The sequence below is a fragment of the Carassius carassius genome, chromosome 50, assembly GCF_963082965.1.
Source record: "Carassius carassius chromosome 50, fCarCar2.1, whole genome shotgun sequence".
Taxonomy (NCBI): domain Eukaryota; kingdom Metazoa; phylum Chordata; class Actinopteri; order Cypriniformes; family Cyprinidae; genus Carassius; species Carassius carassius.
Window position 1 is genome coordinate 16,469,515 of NC_081804.1, and position 12,133 is coordinate 16,481,647.

The 12,133-nt window shown below is 41.3% G+C and overlaps 2 protein-coding genes across 2 annotated transcripts; both read right to left on the bottom strand.

The window, feature by feature from the left end:
* Positions 1–530: 530 nt before the first annotated feature.
* On the bottom strand, positions 531–1,666 carry LOC132133615 (uncharacterized). The gene is made up of 3 exons (XM_059546499.1): positions 1,233–1,666; positions 927–1,055; positions 531–695 (listed from the first exon to the last, which is right to left on the bottom strand). The coding sequence occupies exons 1-3, from the start codon at positions 1,629–1,631 to the stop codon at positions 558–560; spliced, it is 666 nt and encodes a 221-aa protein (XP_059402482.1). The 5' UTR covers positions 1,632–1,666; the 3' UTR covers positions 531–557.
* A 5,771-nt stretch (positions 1,667–7,437) lies between these two features.
* Positions 7,438–8,830, bottom strand: LOC132133591 (uncharacterized). Its single transcript, XM_059546478.1, has one exon. The coding sequence runs from the start codon at positions 8,799–8,801 to the stop codon at positions 7,596–7,598; it is 1,206 nt and encodes a 401-aa protein (XP_059402461.1). The 5' UTR covers positions 8,802–8,830; the 3' UTR covers positions 7,438–7,595.
* Positions 8,831–12,133: the final 3,303 nt, after the last annotated feature.

Here is a 12,133-nt window from a genome sequence, read left to right on the forward strand (position 1 = left end):
GATTGAACAAACAGATTGTATGTAGGGGTGCACGATAAATATCAGCCGATTATTAATGAATCCTTCGTGGATTTGGCCAGCTTGTCAGTTAATGGCTCTGTGTAACAGCTGCTCTGTGTGAAATCACGCACCTGATAGAATTCACCTCTGATTAGAGAACTGACGAGATGTGCATTAATCATCGGCTGATATTTATCGTGCACCCATAATTGTAAGTTTATTTTATAGTGTAATCTATAAAAATATATACTGTATTAACAAATACATATTTAGAGATTCAGTTTAACTTTATGATATATTGTATTATAATTATCCAAAGCAAATAACAAATCCAGTGAGAAACATATTAAAGACAAGTTTTGTTTTTTTGGATACTAAAGTCTCACTGATGGAAGTAAGGTAGAAAATGTCCCAGACACCCAAACATGTGATTTATATTAGCTTAAGGTGTTAGACGTGTGCTGTCTTTGATAGATAGATGGTTTATATTTTATTTTTTATTATGCATACAATCATATTAAATATGCACAAACACAATATATTCAAATAATACATAATTACAAATATTTCATTAAACATATGAATATGCTACATAAATGCTTTAAGCGGCTTGGTCCCAACTGCTGGCCTTTGATTTCGTTTGCCATGCGCTGCTTTTTTTCTGGAGGTGACTGCCGACCCACAGCTGCATGATCCTGTTGAAGAAACAGACATGATGATGAAACACTGAGCAGATTTAATGAGCCATGCTTAGAGAAAGTCTAAAGATATATTGCTTCTGTCATGAGGGGGGGTTATGAATTGAAAAGATATGATACTCATCCCAGATTAACTTAATTATTGAAATATATATGTTTAGAAAACTTTAGCTTTAGTGTTTCAGTTTTTAAATATGTCTAAGTAAAAGAGAGAGAGAAGGGACTAACCATCATTAGGGTGAGCTGGGACCTGGGCTTTGGGGCTTGATGGTTCCCCAGTTTGAGCTTCAGCTGCACCTTTTCGATTTCCACACCCAGCTTTTTTTTTGGAGGCGGTTCACACACTTTGACGTTGTCCTGTTGAAGGAATAGACATAATCATGTAAAGCTGGGCAGGTTTGAGGAATACTTCCTAAATATAAGATTCTTAAATCTTATCTTTTTATCATTTTGAAATATAATGTAATACAATTTCAGATAGACAATTAGAATAAATCTGAAAATAAGTAAAAACGAGAGATGGAAGGGACTTACTGATGCTTTCTGCTGCCTCCGCTGTCTCTGCTGCTGTCTCCACTGCTCCCTGCGCTTCTTCCTCTGCTGCTCAGTCATTCTGGGATTTGATCCCTGTTGCGGGGAACTTTTGGTCACAAGTGCTCCCTGTAGGGTCCCAGAATGCACAGGCACCACGCTTGAGGTCCTGGAGGACATGGGTAGTACCTGGGTGGCAGAGACAGGAATGCTCTGATGCTCAGCAAGCCTCCGTTTTCTTGTCTTCGTGGTTCTGGAGGTAACTGTCGCTATTTTCGGAGGCTCAGTGGGCACTGCCTCTGCCGGTGGAGACCTGGCAAACACTCCTGCTCCCTGTGGGGTCCCAACATACACAGGGTTCCTGTCAGCTAAAGTTGCTTCCTGTGGGGACTTGGAAGCCATGGGATCACCCAGTACAGGACAGGCTTGAGGCTTCTGCTGCACTGTTAAAAAAAGTTCAGTTAAAAAACGGAAAAAGTGCTGGTAATTAATTACCAGCACTTTTTCCATTATTGTACGGGCACTTCCGTAAACCTTAAAACGGATATTTCCGTAGATTTACCCGAGTTTTTCTTTACCATTGACGGACACTTCCGTCAAACCTAAAATGGAAAATTCCGTATTTTCCGTAAATTTTTGCGTTATTGTACGGGCACTTCCGTAAACCTTAAAACGGATATTTCCGTAGATTTACCTGACTTTTTCTTTACCATTGACGGACACTTCCATCAAACTTAAAATGGAATATTCCGTATTATTAAAGTACTCAATCCGTACCATTTGCGGACACTTCAGTCATCCTAAAATGTTTAATTCCGTACAGTTCTCTATACCGTTTATCATCAATAAAGCACAAATGTAGAATCACAAAAATTATTTATTTCCTTTAACAGCTGCCAGTGCTTTAAAGTGATTGCACTTTTTGTGGTGAATGAATTGCAATATTTACATTACAACCATTAAAACATTCAGAACATCACCTTCACATTCAGAGCAATTTTACATACATAAACCAGCTGTTCTCTCAAAGAACTACAGCCATGTCCTTTAACAGGGAGCTGCCAAATCTAGCAACTTGTTAGCACCCACAGGCTGACAGGCATTAATAACAAATGGATTTGTTAAAGACATTGACAAAATAAGACAATAAAACTGCCAGCATTGCTGTTGCTGTCTCACCTGTCAGTGCAAAATGAGGAGCCCCCTCCAGGAGGATGCAGAAACCTACACCTCCAACTCCACATATCACACCGACAGGCAGAGCTCTGCAACCAGTGTCTGACCTTTCTACAAAAAACAAATAGAACATTAGAAGTATTACATTATACAAATTTTCTATAAAACATCAGTGCAGCAATAACAACCATGACCTTAGAAGGATGATTCTGTGCAACATGCCATAAAGAGATTTCTGCAAAAAATAAAACTTAAAACTTACACCTCCAACTCCACATTGACAGGCAAAGCTCTACCTGGAATGACAAATATCGCCCACCTTCCCTCCCCCTTAACATGGGGGATTTGAAACTGCAGCATGTGTGTTGTGGGCATCTAGTTAAAACATCTGAACTCACATAATACTGTAAAAATCTGTATTTCTACTCCCAAGCCCCATGTTTTTGGATTTGCCTGTGTGTGTGTGTGTGTACATTCAGTCCAAAAAGGTATTTTCTGAGCTTTGAGAACAGCTCAAATGGCCCACTCAGATTCCTTCTGCTTGCATTCAAATTCCTTCAGCTGAGAAACTAGCTTGCACACCTGTGGAGGAATGAAGTGCCGTTTCTTCCCCTTCTTCTCTGCCTTGGAGCCTCGATCAGGAATGATCCCAAAGAAAACTGAGAAAAAAATAATAATAGTGAGATGCAGACAAAGTTTGCACATGTAGTGTGGCTTGACAGGAGTGGAGCAGTTCAATAAAATCATACATTTGTTTTCTTCAATATGCCCCTATGTATGAACCTCTCTATCATTCTAGTTGACCATATGTCTAGTACCCAATGTTGTTGTGGTGCTGGTGCCAGTGGCTAAGCTTATCAAGACGCATGCATTAAGACTGCGCATATACAGAATTGTTTGCAAGTGCGAGAAGTCTGCTTATCACCAACACATGACAGCATGCATCCTCAACATGTGTGCAGGGATATTATAAATGCACAGAACACAGAAGGGGATAGAAAACACAGTTGACATCGTACTATCAAAAGGTGAAACAGCACATTTAAACATGGACTGTCCTGGGGGTTCCTCAAACATGGAGTGGAGCAACTGTGACATACAGTGCATGTTACACATCAAAGTATTAACATTTGGGCATGAATCCAGCATGTATTATTTTTTAAATTAATATGTTTAGTCTTTGCTTCTGGAGGGGGTCCCTGGAACAACATATTTTGAGGTTGGAGTCTGCAGCCAAATACATTTCAGCTTGTGTGTCTTTGACATGAAAAGGTTTGACCACCACTGACATAATCTGGTCTCAGGTGCTAATGGTTTTAAAGAGATAGCTCAAACATATTTTGTTTCAAGTAACCATTCTAAGAAAAATATGTTTTTGCTCCATTTCCCAACTAGAATCATGTTATGTTTGTTTTGTTTTTGATTGACTTGGGACACTATGTAAAGCAAAAAGCATGTTACCTGCCATTTTAAAAAATATGACACATTTATTCCAACAATAATCTTCAACAGGGAGCTACGAAATCTGCGAACAAATCCATATTCAGGGGGATCATAAGCCAATAACAGCTGATCTAAAAGCTCACAGCATGTGACGACACATTTTGAGCTTGTACATCTCAGACAAAGGGGTTTGGTGTAGATTGACAAAAAGCAGGTCGGGTGCAGAAAGGCATGGCAAAGTCACATTTACAAAGTATTTCCAAACAATGAGTGCTTACCTTTGCATGAATTCGAGAGTAAAAGCCATCTCCGGTGGGTATTGGATGTTGCAGACATAAAACATGGAGAAGACGTAGCTCAAGGCCACAATGGGAGAGGTGATGTGGTCATTGACAAGTAACCCATCAAGAGCAATCTTGAATTGCTTGTCACCTTAAACACAGATAAAAAAAAAAAAAGATAAAGAAAAAAATAACAATTCTGAGCATCATGTACAAAAAAAAATAATCCTATATTTTAAGGCAAGCAAAACATTTCTTTAATAAGACAAAACAACAGCTTATAAAACAGCTCGCTGAGATACAAAAAATATTTAACTACAAACCTCTGACTAGGATGCATGGGGTCACTGGGAGTTTGACTTCAGGATCTGCAGAGATCTGTTTTGGTGACAGACATGACACATGAATTAATGTTTCCAGTGCACACAAACCTGCTGGCAAATTGACTATCTGCTAGTGTCTTCATCAGACAGAGGTAGCCATTAAGCACAGACATTAATGTAAATAGTTTATAGAGAGAGAGTTTATAGAGAATATCAGCAGCTCAATTAGGGGAATCTATACTTCATACTGTGATTGGTTACTTGGTTCACCACTGGATGGAAATAATTATCATGCACACAGTTTAAAATTTACAACATCTACCTCTTTTTTGTCGAAGAGTTTATAAGAGTCTTCCTTGAAGTATTTTGCAATGCCACAGATGAGCTGTATTGGACCTTCGCCCGTCTTCATCCCTTTGGAGTCAAGGAAGTCATTGATCCCCTTTTCTTTTTTGGAAAGTTCCTGTTCAAGGTTCAAGGTGTTAATTTTGTACAGGTACCTAAGACTAACACTCATTTTCGTTTGGCCTCCAAAAAATGCAGCTAAGGAGAGAATTTTGAAAAAAAAAAAATTCTAATCATTTCATTTTCATTTGCAACCTGTTCTGTTTTGATCTCAAATGTTCTGCTTTTTTGGTTGCCACTTCCTGATTTTTGGTCTCAAATCTATTCTATTTGATTGTTCATCCAATTTATTCTATTTGATTGGTTGCCAGTTTATCTTTTTTGGTCTCAACTCTCTTTTTGGTTGCAATTCTTTTTTTGATTGATTAATAAAGACAAAATTCTCTCCATATGGAGCAGCACAGCACAATCATAATAATAACAGTAACAACACACCTGTGCCAGCTTGTTTTGTACAGAGAAGCCAAGGAGTTTAGATGCATGATCAAACAGGTGAGGAACTTCAAACAGGAACGGCCACTTGTCCTTTACAACGCCAATAGCGGTATCAGCATCGTTGAGGATTTCACGCTGAATGGGATATGTTTCAGTCATCAATTTTCGAACAGATGACTCCTAAAGATATGAGGCAGTTAGTCAAACAGTTGAACAGTTAGTCAAACTAACCAATTAAAATAATAAAACAGGGTATCAATTTCAATAGACTATGGGCGTAGTGATGTCAGACGATCTACAATTTCACAATGTGTCCTACAATTTCACGTGTCCTTACAACACAAGAAAATAATGGATGATTGCAGACCCACCTGAAGATCCCTGGTTTGAAAGGCACGTTTCAAGTCATCTCGTTTAGACAGCAGGTCTTCTCTACACACAGTCCCCTCAATGATTGGATCCCACGCCACACATCCATACAGATCTGAATTTCTGGGCCTTTTCTTTGTTGAATTTTCACCCCCTGCTCGCCTCTTCAGTGAGCTTTGTGCCTCTTCATATTTTCAATTCGGTGTTCCAGCTGACGAAAGACAGTTTCAGAACCATCTTTTGCAAAAGGTTTGTTTGCAAACGGCTCAGTCAGCTTGAAGGAGGCAGGATATTGTCCTACAATCATACTGGCGAGTTCCCTCAGCTTTTGTCTACCAGGTCTTCCTGGGTGTTTGTGGAGGTAATCTTCAGCGACGATCCGAACCATCTCTCGTCTGTCTTTCCCCATTATGTACTTCTTTTCACGCAACTCATCCATGACTTTTGAGGGAAATTTGTGCCATGGTACAGAATATGTGTCTTGGGATGGGGAGTCGGCTGTCTCAGGTGGTGTTGAGGGCAGCTGAAACCTCTGTGGCTCAGGTGTTGATGAGGGGCCAGGCCTGGTGAACTGGGGTGGAGCTTGTGAATCTATGGATGACATGACACACATCTCCATAAATTAAACACATCACAATTGTTACGAATCAATTAATACATTGGTCCTCAATGTCCAGTTTGGGTCCACCAAGAATACAAATGGACCTAATTACGAAAACCAATTATAGAGTAGTTATTGCCATGTACAGCTGATGGCAACCTTTTTTTTTAGCATTTTTTAATCAGCCTTTGTAGTCTCAGAAAACTTGCATTAAAACAGAGGGGAAAAAACTCACCTGCTTCCAATGCTTTGACAGCTCTGACGAATCTTTTGCACTGAATGAATGGCAGAGTGTCTTTAATGTCCTCCGGGTCCACAAGGCTCAGGTCATCTACAGAGAGAACTCCTAATTCCTCCAGTTTAGCCATGAGTGTATCCAATGAGTGGATACACTCAGTATCCAAAAAATTGGCATGAGTGTATCCAAAAAATTGGCTTTTGACGTACTTACGAAGCGCAGGCGGCGGGCTAATGCTAGCGCAGCTAGCAGCAAACGTCCACTCACGCTTCAAAATTACGCGAAACGCACACATTCAGACGTCGACATGAAACACACACGACTATCAACTGCCTATCGAGACCAATTTAATGTACGAGGGGGAACAAAAAATGGGCTTTTGACGTACCCAGTACTTAGGAAGCGCAGCCGACATGCTAATGCTAACGCAGCTAGCAGCAAAGGTCCCGTGCTCAGCTGCGAGCCACACTACCCTGTATAGCTCCGGTTGGAATGCTGCTAAAAACCTAGAAACCTTCGAGATAAAATTAACCAACTAATAATTTGTCCTACATTTCATGGGGGAAAGGCGACTGTCTGGCGAGGGGTACCAGAACAGAACGCCCGCCATGCAGACGTAAATGAACAGAAAACGTGCTTATCATGTGTTTAACATGTTTAACTCAATATATTTTGTTTGAGAGGTGGCACTCCATTCCTATTCTCATTACACACAACCAACCTGTTTCCAACTTTCCATGTGTCTCGCAGAACTTCAGGCTGGCACTGATCGCACTGAATGTAATGGCGTCGGAAAATTCTGGCTGGGGGAGAAAATTCTACCCATACTGCCTTGCGCAACAGCAAACTTTCCGTATTTCACAAAACGGAGCGAATCCGTAGCAAATCCACGGTAAAGTGACCCCTAAATTTACGGATTTTTTTAACAGTGTGCAGAAACTCCTTCCTCAGACGCTCAGGTATCTTGAGCTTTTGCCTCTCTGGGGTCTTGTTGGGTCCAGGTGCTCCCTTCTCAGAAGAGGCACAAGATGAAACCTGCAGCAGCTCCTGCCTCAGCGACTGAGGGGGTTTAAGTCTTTGTCTCTCTGGGGTCTTTTAAGGCACAGGTGCTCCTTGAACAGAAGATGCTCGAGCCGACAGCTGCAGCAGCTCCTGTCTCAGCGGCTCAGGTATCTTCAGCCTTTGCTTCTCTTGGGTCTTGTTGGGCTTCTGCTGCAGCAGCACCTGCCTTGGCGACTGAGGGATTTTAAGGTTTTGCCTCCCTGGGGTCTTGTTGGGCTTCTGCTGCAGCAGCTCCTGTCTCAGCGGCTCAGGTATCTTTGGTTTTGGCACCTCTGGGGCAGGCATAGCTTCTCTCTGTAGAGACTTTGTGCACATGGGTGTGTTTTGAGGAGACACTGTGGGCACTGGTGCTCCCTGTGGGGATCTAGCAGGCACAGGTGATTCCAGTTCAGAAGCAGCCTTTAGCAGATGTTGCCTCAGATTCTCAGGGATCATGAGCTTTCCTCTTCGTTGAGAGCCAGTGGTCACAGGTGGTCTTTGAGGGGACCCAGCAGGCTCAGGTGCTACCTGAGGCTTCATCTCGGTCCACTTCCTTTGCTGTTGCCTCCCCTGCTTAGTGGTCTTCAGTATTTCATTAGTGAACCCAGATCCGGCAAACACAGGTGCTCCCTGAGGCTTCTTCTGCCTCCACAGCTCTTTGGTCTTCAGGGCTGCATCTGTAAAGCCTGAGTGCGGAGACTCAGCCTTCTTAGATGCATAGTTTAAGACCAGGGATGAGCTGTGGTCACTTTTCTTGGTATTTGCAGACACAGATGAACCGTGTTGGGACCTGGGAGGCACTGGTGCACCCTGTGTCTTCTTCTTCCTCCACAGCTCTTTGGTCTTCAGTGTTGCACCTTGGAGGCCTGAGTGCAGGGACTCAGCCTTCTCACATTCATCCCTGAAGACCACAGACTTGGGGCACAAAGTTTCTCCTGCCTCCATTGTTCCCTGCCACTGCACTGAGGTGAGGTCGCCATACTCAGGCTCTTCAGATATAGGAGAAGAAACCTCCATTATTGCCCACCAGCGCCCTGCGGCGAGGGCAGCGGTGAGCTCATCTGAGAGTTCAGGAGATGAGGACTGCACTGTGCTCTCTGAAAAACTGGGCGGGGGGGGTTGGGGGTTGAGAAACTCATGTTGATGTTCGATGTGAAGGTAAAAGAAGATCCAAGTAGGTAAACAATACACTGACTTTGTCTTTCTATCTGTAAAATGTGACAGAAAAACAGAAAGGAAACAGTTGAGTTGAGTAAACATAAAAGAGCCTGCAAGTTGCCGTCTTAAGTTTTTTTTTTTTTAAAGTGTATGTCCATCAGCTGAGTTTTTATCAATTTACCAACTAATGTGCATAACTCAAATGCTTATAATGTAAAAGTATATACCTTTTTACATTAATATCTAATCAAAGCTTTCAGTATCGGCTTTCAGAATGAATCATAATCAAAGAGTGGTGGAAGGAGACTCTATATTTAATAGTAAATCAAGAATATTGAAGAATATCATCTGTGTATAATGATCAACAATTAAATTATAAATTAAAAAATGCTGAAATCAATCATTGATTTGATCATTACTAATTTACATATCTGAAACTTTCCACACAGACCTCCTCTGTGTAGCATTCCCGTTTATTTAAACTCAGTGATTTTTCTCCAAGTGTTGAAAATATTGATTAAACTTTTGATGTAAATTTTTTTAAAGAGGATACTCACCATCACTCGCCACAACTCGCTACAAAATGCTTGATTCGTCTGCAGTCATATTTATAGAGGACTCACCGAACATTCTAATGGAATGCAGCGATCATTATGACGTAAACAATGGACCATCTAGGGTGACCACCTGGGTATTGCTCTGTTGCAGGTCAGCAGACCTGATTTTGCGGGACAATGCTGGACACGAGGGAGATAAATTACTATTATTAAACTAGGTGAATAAATATTGATTTTTTATTAGATATCTTTTTGCAGTGATGTTAACATGTTTTAAATTGTTAAAAGGGTTTATAAAAATGTTAATGACGGTGCAGGTGCTGACCGGCGCTGTGAACGTCACTAACAATATTTTATAGTAATATCAGTAAAAAATTATTGTTAACAGTACGTGTCTATTCAATCCAAATAATTAAGTGAAAATAATAATCCAATCGCTACAAAGCACATTTCCAAATAAGCACATAAATTCAATTAGGAAAGACTAGAAAGATTAAATGCCTTATTACCGGATTCAGTGAGGAAAAACTTGTCATGATAGCGTTAGCATTCCTTTGTTGTGCATTTCTCTAGTGACTTTCCCCATCTCCGTGCCTCCGTACATCCCCCTCACCTCCATGCGTGATGGTAAAACTTCGGTGGCATACACTGCAATCTCCTTTCTTATGGAGTTTCTTAGGGTCACCTGTAACTGGTTTTAACCATGTATATTTTTTCTCCCATTCCTTATTATACGAACAAAGACGCTTTTTCTTCTCGGGAGCTCCGGATAGATCCATTTATCTGTTGCTTTTTTTTTTTTTTTTTTGTCTGTGTGAGGGGTTTTTTCTCAGTGTTTATTTTCCCGCTCTGGCTAGAACCAATAATAACGGCTGCGCTGCGCATGTTCAGTGTTTTCTTATTAAAAATTTTTTTTATTGTAGAATTGTAATTTAAAGGACGATGAAATAAAATGACGAAGACAAAATTAAAATGCGGGACACTGCTTATGACTTGCGGGATGCGGGACAAAGCTTCAAATTTCGGGACTGTTCCTCAAAATGCGGGACAGGTGGTCACCCTAGGACCATCCACTGATCTCATTGGCGGAAAATTGTCTTAAAACAACACATCTGCTTTAAATATTACAATTACCACACACAAAAGATACAATTTAAAATAGTAGCTAAAATTATAACCTGAATTTTAAAGTAAATATAATATTCATGCACCTTTATGACAGCAAAGATCTAGAGCAGCAGCCAGAGCGTGAAGTTGTCATAGCAACCATTTAGATAGCCCGCTAAATCCCTTTGAAAGAAATATGTACTAAATAATGTTTATTTCGACAAAACATTATCAGATTTCCGTTCTCACTCATTTGTGTGCATTTCACAATCATTGCTTTCAGAACCATAGATTTAGGTTCAGATTTAAATCTGATAATATCTCCAATCAAATATCTGTAATTTACAACCCGGATTCCGGAAAAGTTGGGACGTTTTTTAAATTTTAATAAAATGAAAACTAAAAGACTTTCAAATCACATGAGCCAATATTTTATTCACAATAGAACATAGATAACATAGCAAATGTTTAAACTGAGAAAGTTTACAATTTTATGCACAAAATGAGCTCATTTCAATTTTGATTTCTGCTACAGGTCTCAAAATAGTTGGGACGGGGCATGTTTACCATGGTGTAGCATCTCCTTTTCTTTTCAAAACAGTTTGAAGACGTCTGGGCATTGAGGCTATGAGTTGCGGGAGTTTTGCTGTTGGAATTTGGTCCCATTCTTGCCTTATATAGATTTCCAGCTGCTGAAGAGTTCGTGGTCGTCTTTGACGTATTTTTCGTTTAATGATGCGCCAAATGTTCTCTATAGGTGAAAGATCTGGACTGCAGGCAGGCCAGGTTAGCACCCGGACTCTTCTACGACGAAGCCATGCTGTTGTTATAGCTGCAGTATGTGGTTTTGCATTGTCCTGCTGAAATAAAAGTGAAGTGACATTCAGCCAAGTATGGTGACCCATACTCAGAATTTGTGCTCTGCATTTAACCCATCCAAAGTGCACACACACAGAGCAGTGAACACACACCCGGAGCAGTGGGCAGCCATTTATGCTGCGGCGCCCGGGGAGCAGTTGGGGGTTCGATGCCTTGCTCAAGGGCACCTAAGTCATGGTATTGAAGGTGGAGAGAGCACTGTACATGCACTCCCCCCACCTACAATTCCTGCCGGCCCGGGACTCAAACCCACAACCCTTCGATTGGGAGTCCGACTCTCTAACCACCAGGCCACGACTTCCGACTCTCTAAACAAGGCCTTCCCTGAAATAGACGTTGTTTGGAGGGAAACATATGTTGCTCTAAAACCTTTATTTACCTTTCAGCATTCACAGAGCCTTCCAAAACATGCAAGCTGCCCATACCGTATGCACTTATGCACCCCCATACCATCAGAGATGCTGGCTTTTGAACTGAACGCTGATAACATGCTGGAAGGTCTCCCTCCTCTTTAGCCCGGAGGACACGGCGTCCGTGATTTCCAACAAGAATGTCAAATTTGGACTCGTCTGACCATAAAACACTATTCCACTATGAAATAGTCCATTTTAAATGAGCCTTGGCCCACAGGACATGACGGTGCTTCTGGACCATGTTCACATATGGCTTCCTTTTTGCATGATAGAGCTTTAGTTGGCATCTGCTGATGGCACGGCGGATTGTGTTTACCGACAGTGGTTTCTGAAAGTATTCCTGGGCCCATTTAGTAATGTCATTGACACAATCATGCCGATGAGTGATGCAGTGTCGTCTGAGAGCCCGAAAGACCATGGGCATCCAATAAAGGTCTCCGGCCTTGTCCCTTACGCACAGAGATTTCTCCAGTTTCTC

What these genes read in the sequence shown, in the direction of transcription:
- LOC132133615 (XM_059546499.1), bottom strand. Translation starts at nt 1,631, where the DNA reads ATGGCTTCCAAGTCCCCACAGGAAGCAACTTTAGCTGACAGGAACCCT. An exon ending in GGAGGCAGCAGAAAGCATCA is followed by an intron (nt 1,056 to 1,232) that starts GTAAGTCCCTTC and finishes TTCCTTCAACAG; the next exon opens with GACAACGTCAAAGTGTGTGA. An exon ending in CCCAGCTCACCCTAATGATG is followed by an intron (nt 696 to 926) that starts GTTAGTCCCTTC and finishes TTTCTTCAACAG; the next exon opens with GATCATGCAGCTGTGGGTCG.
- LOC132133591 (XM_059546478.1), bottom strand. Translation starts at nt 8,801, where the DNA reads ATGTTTACTCAACTCAACTGTTTCCTTTCTGTTTTTCTGTCACATTTT.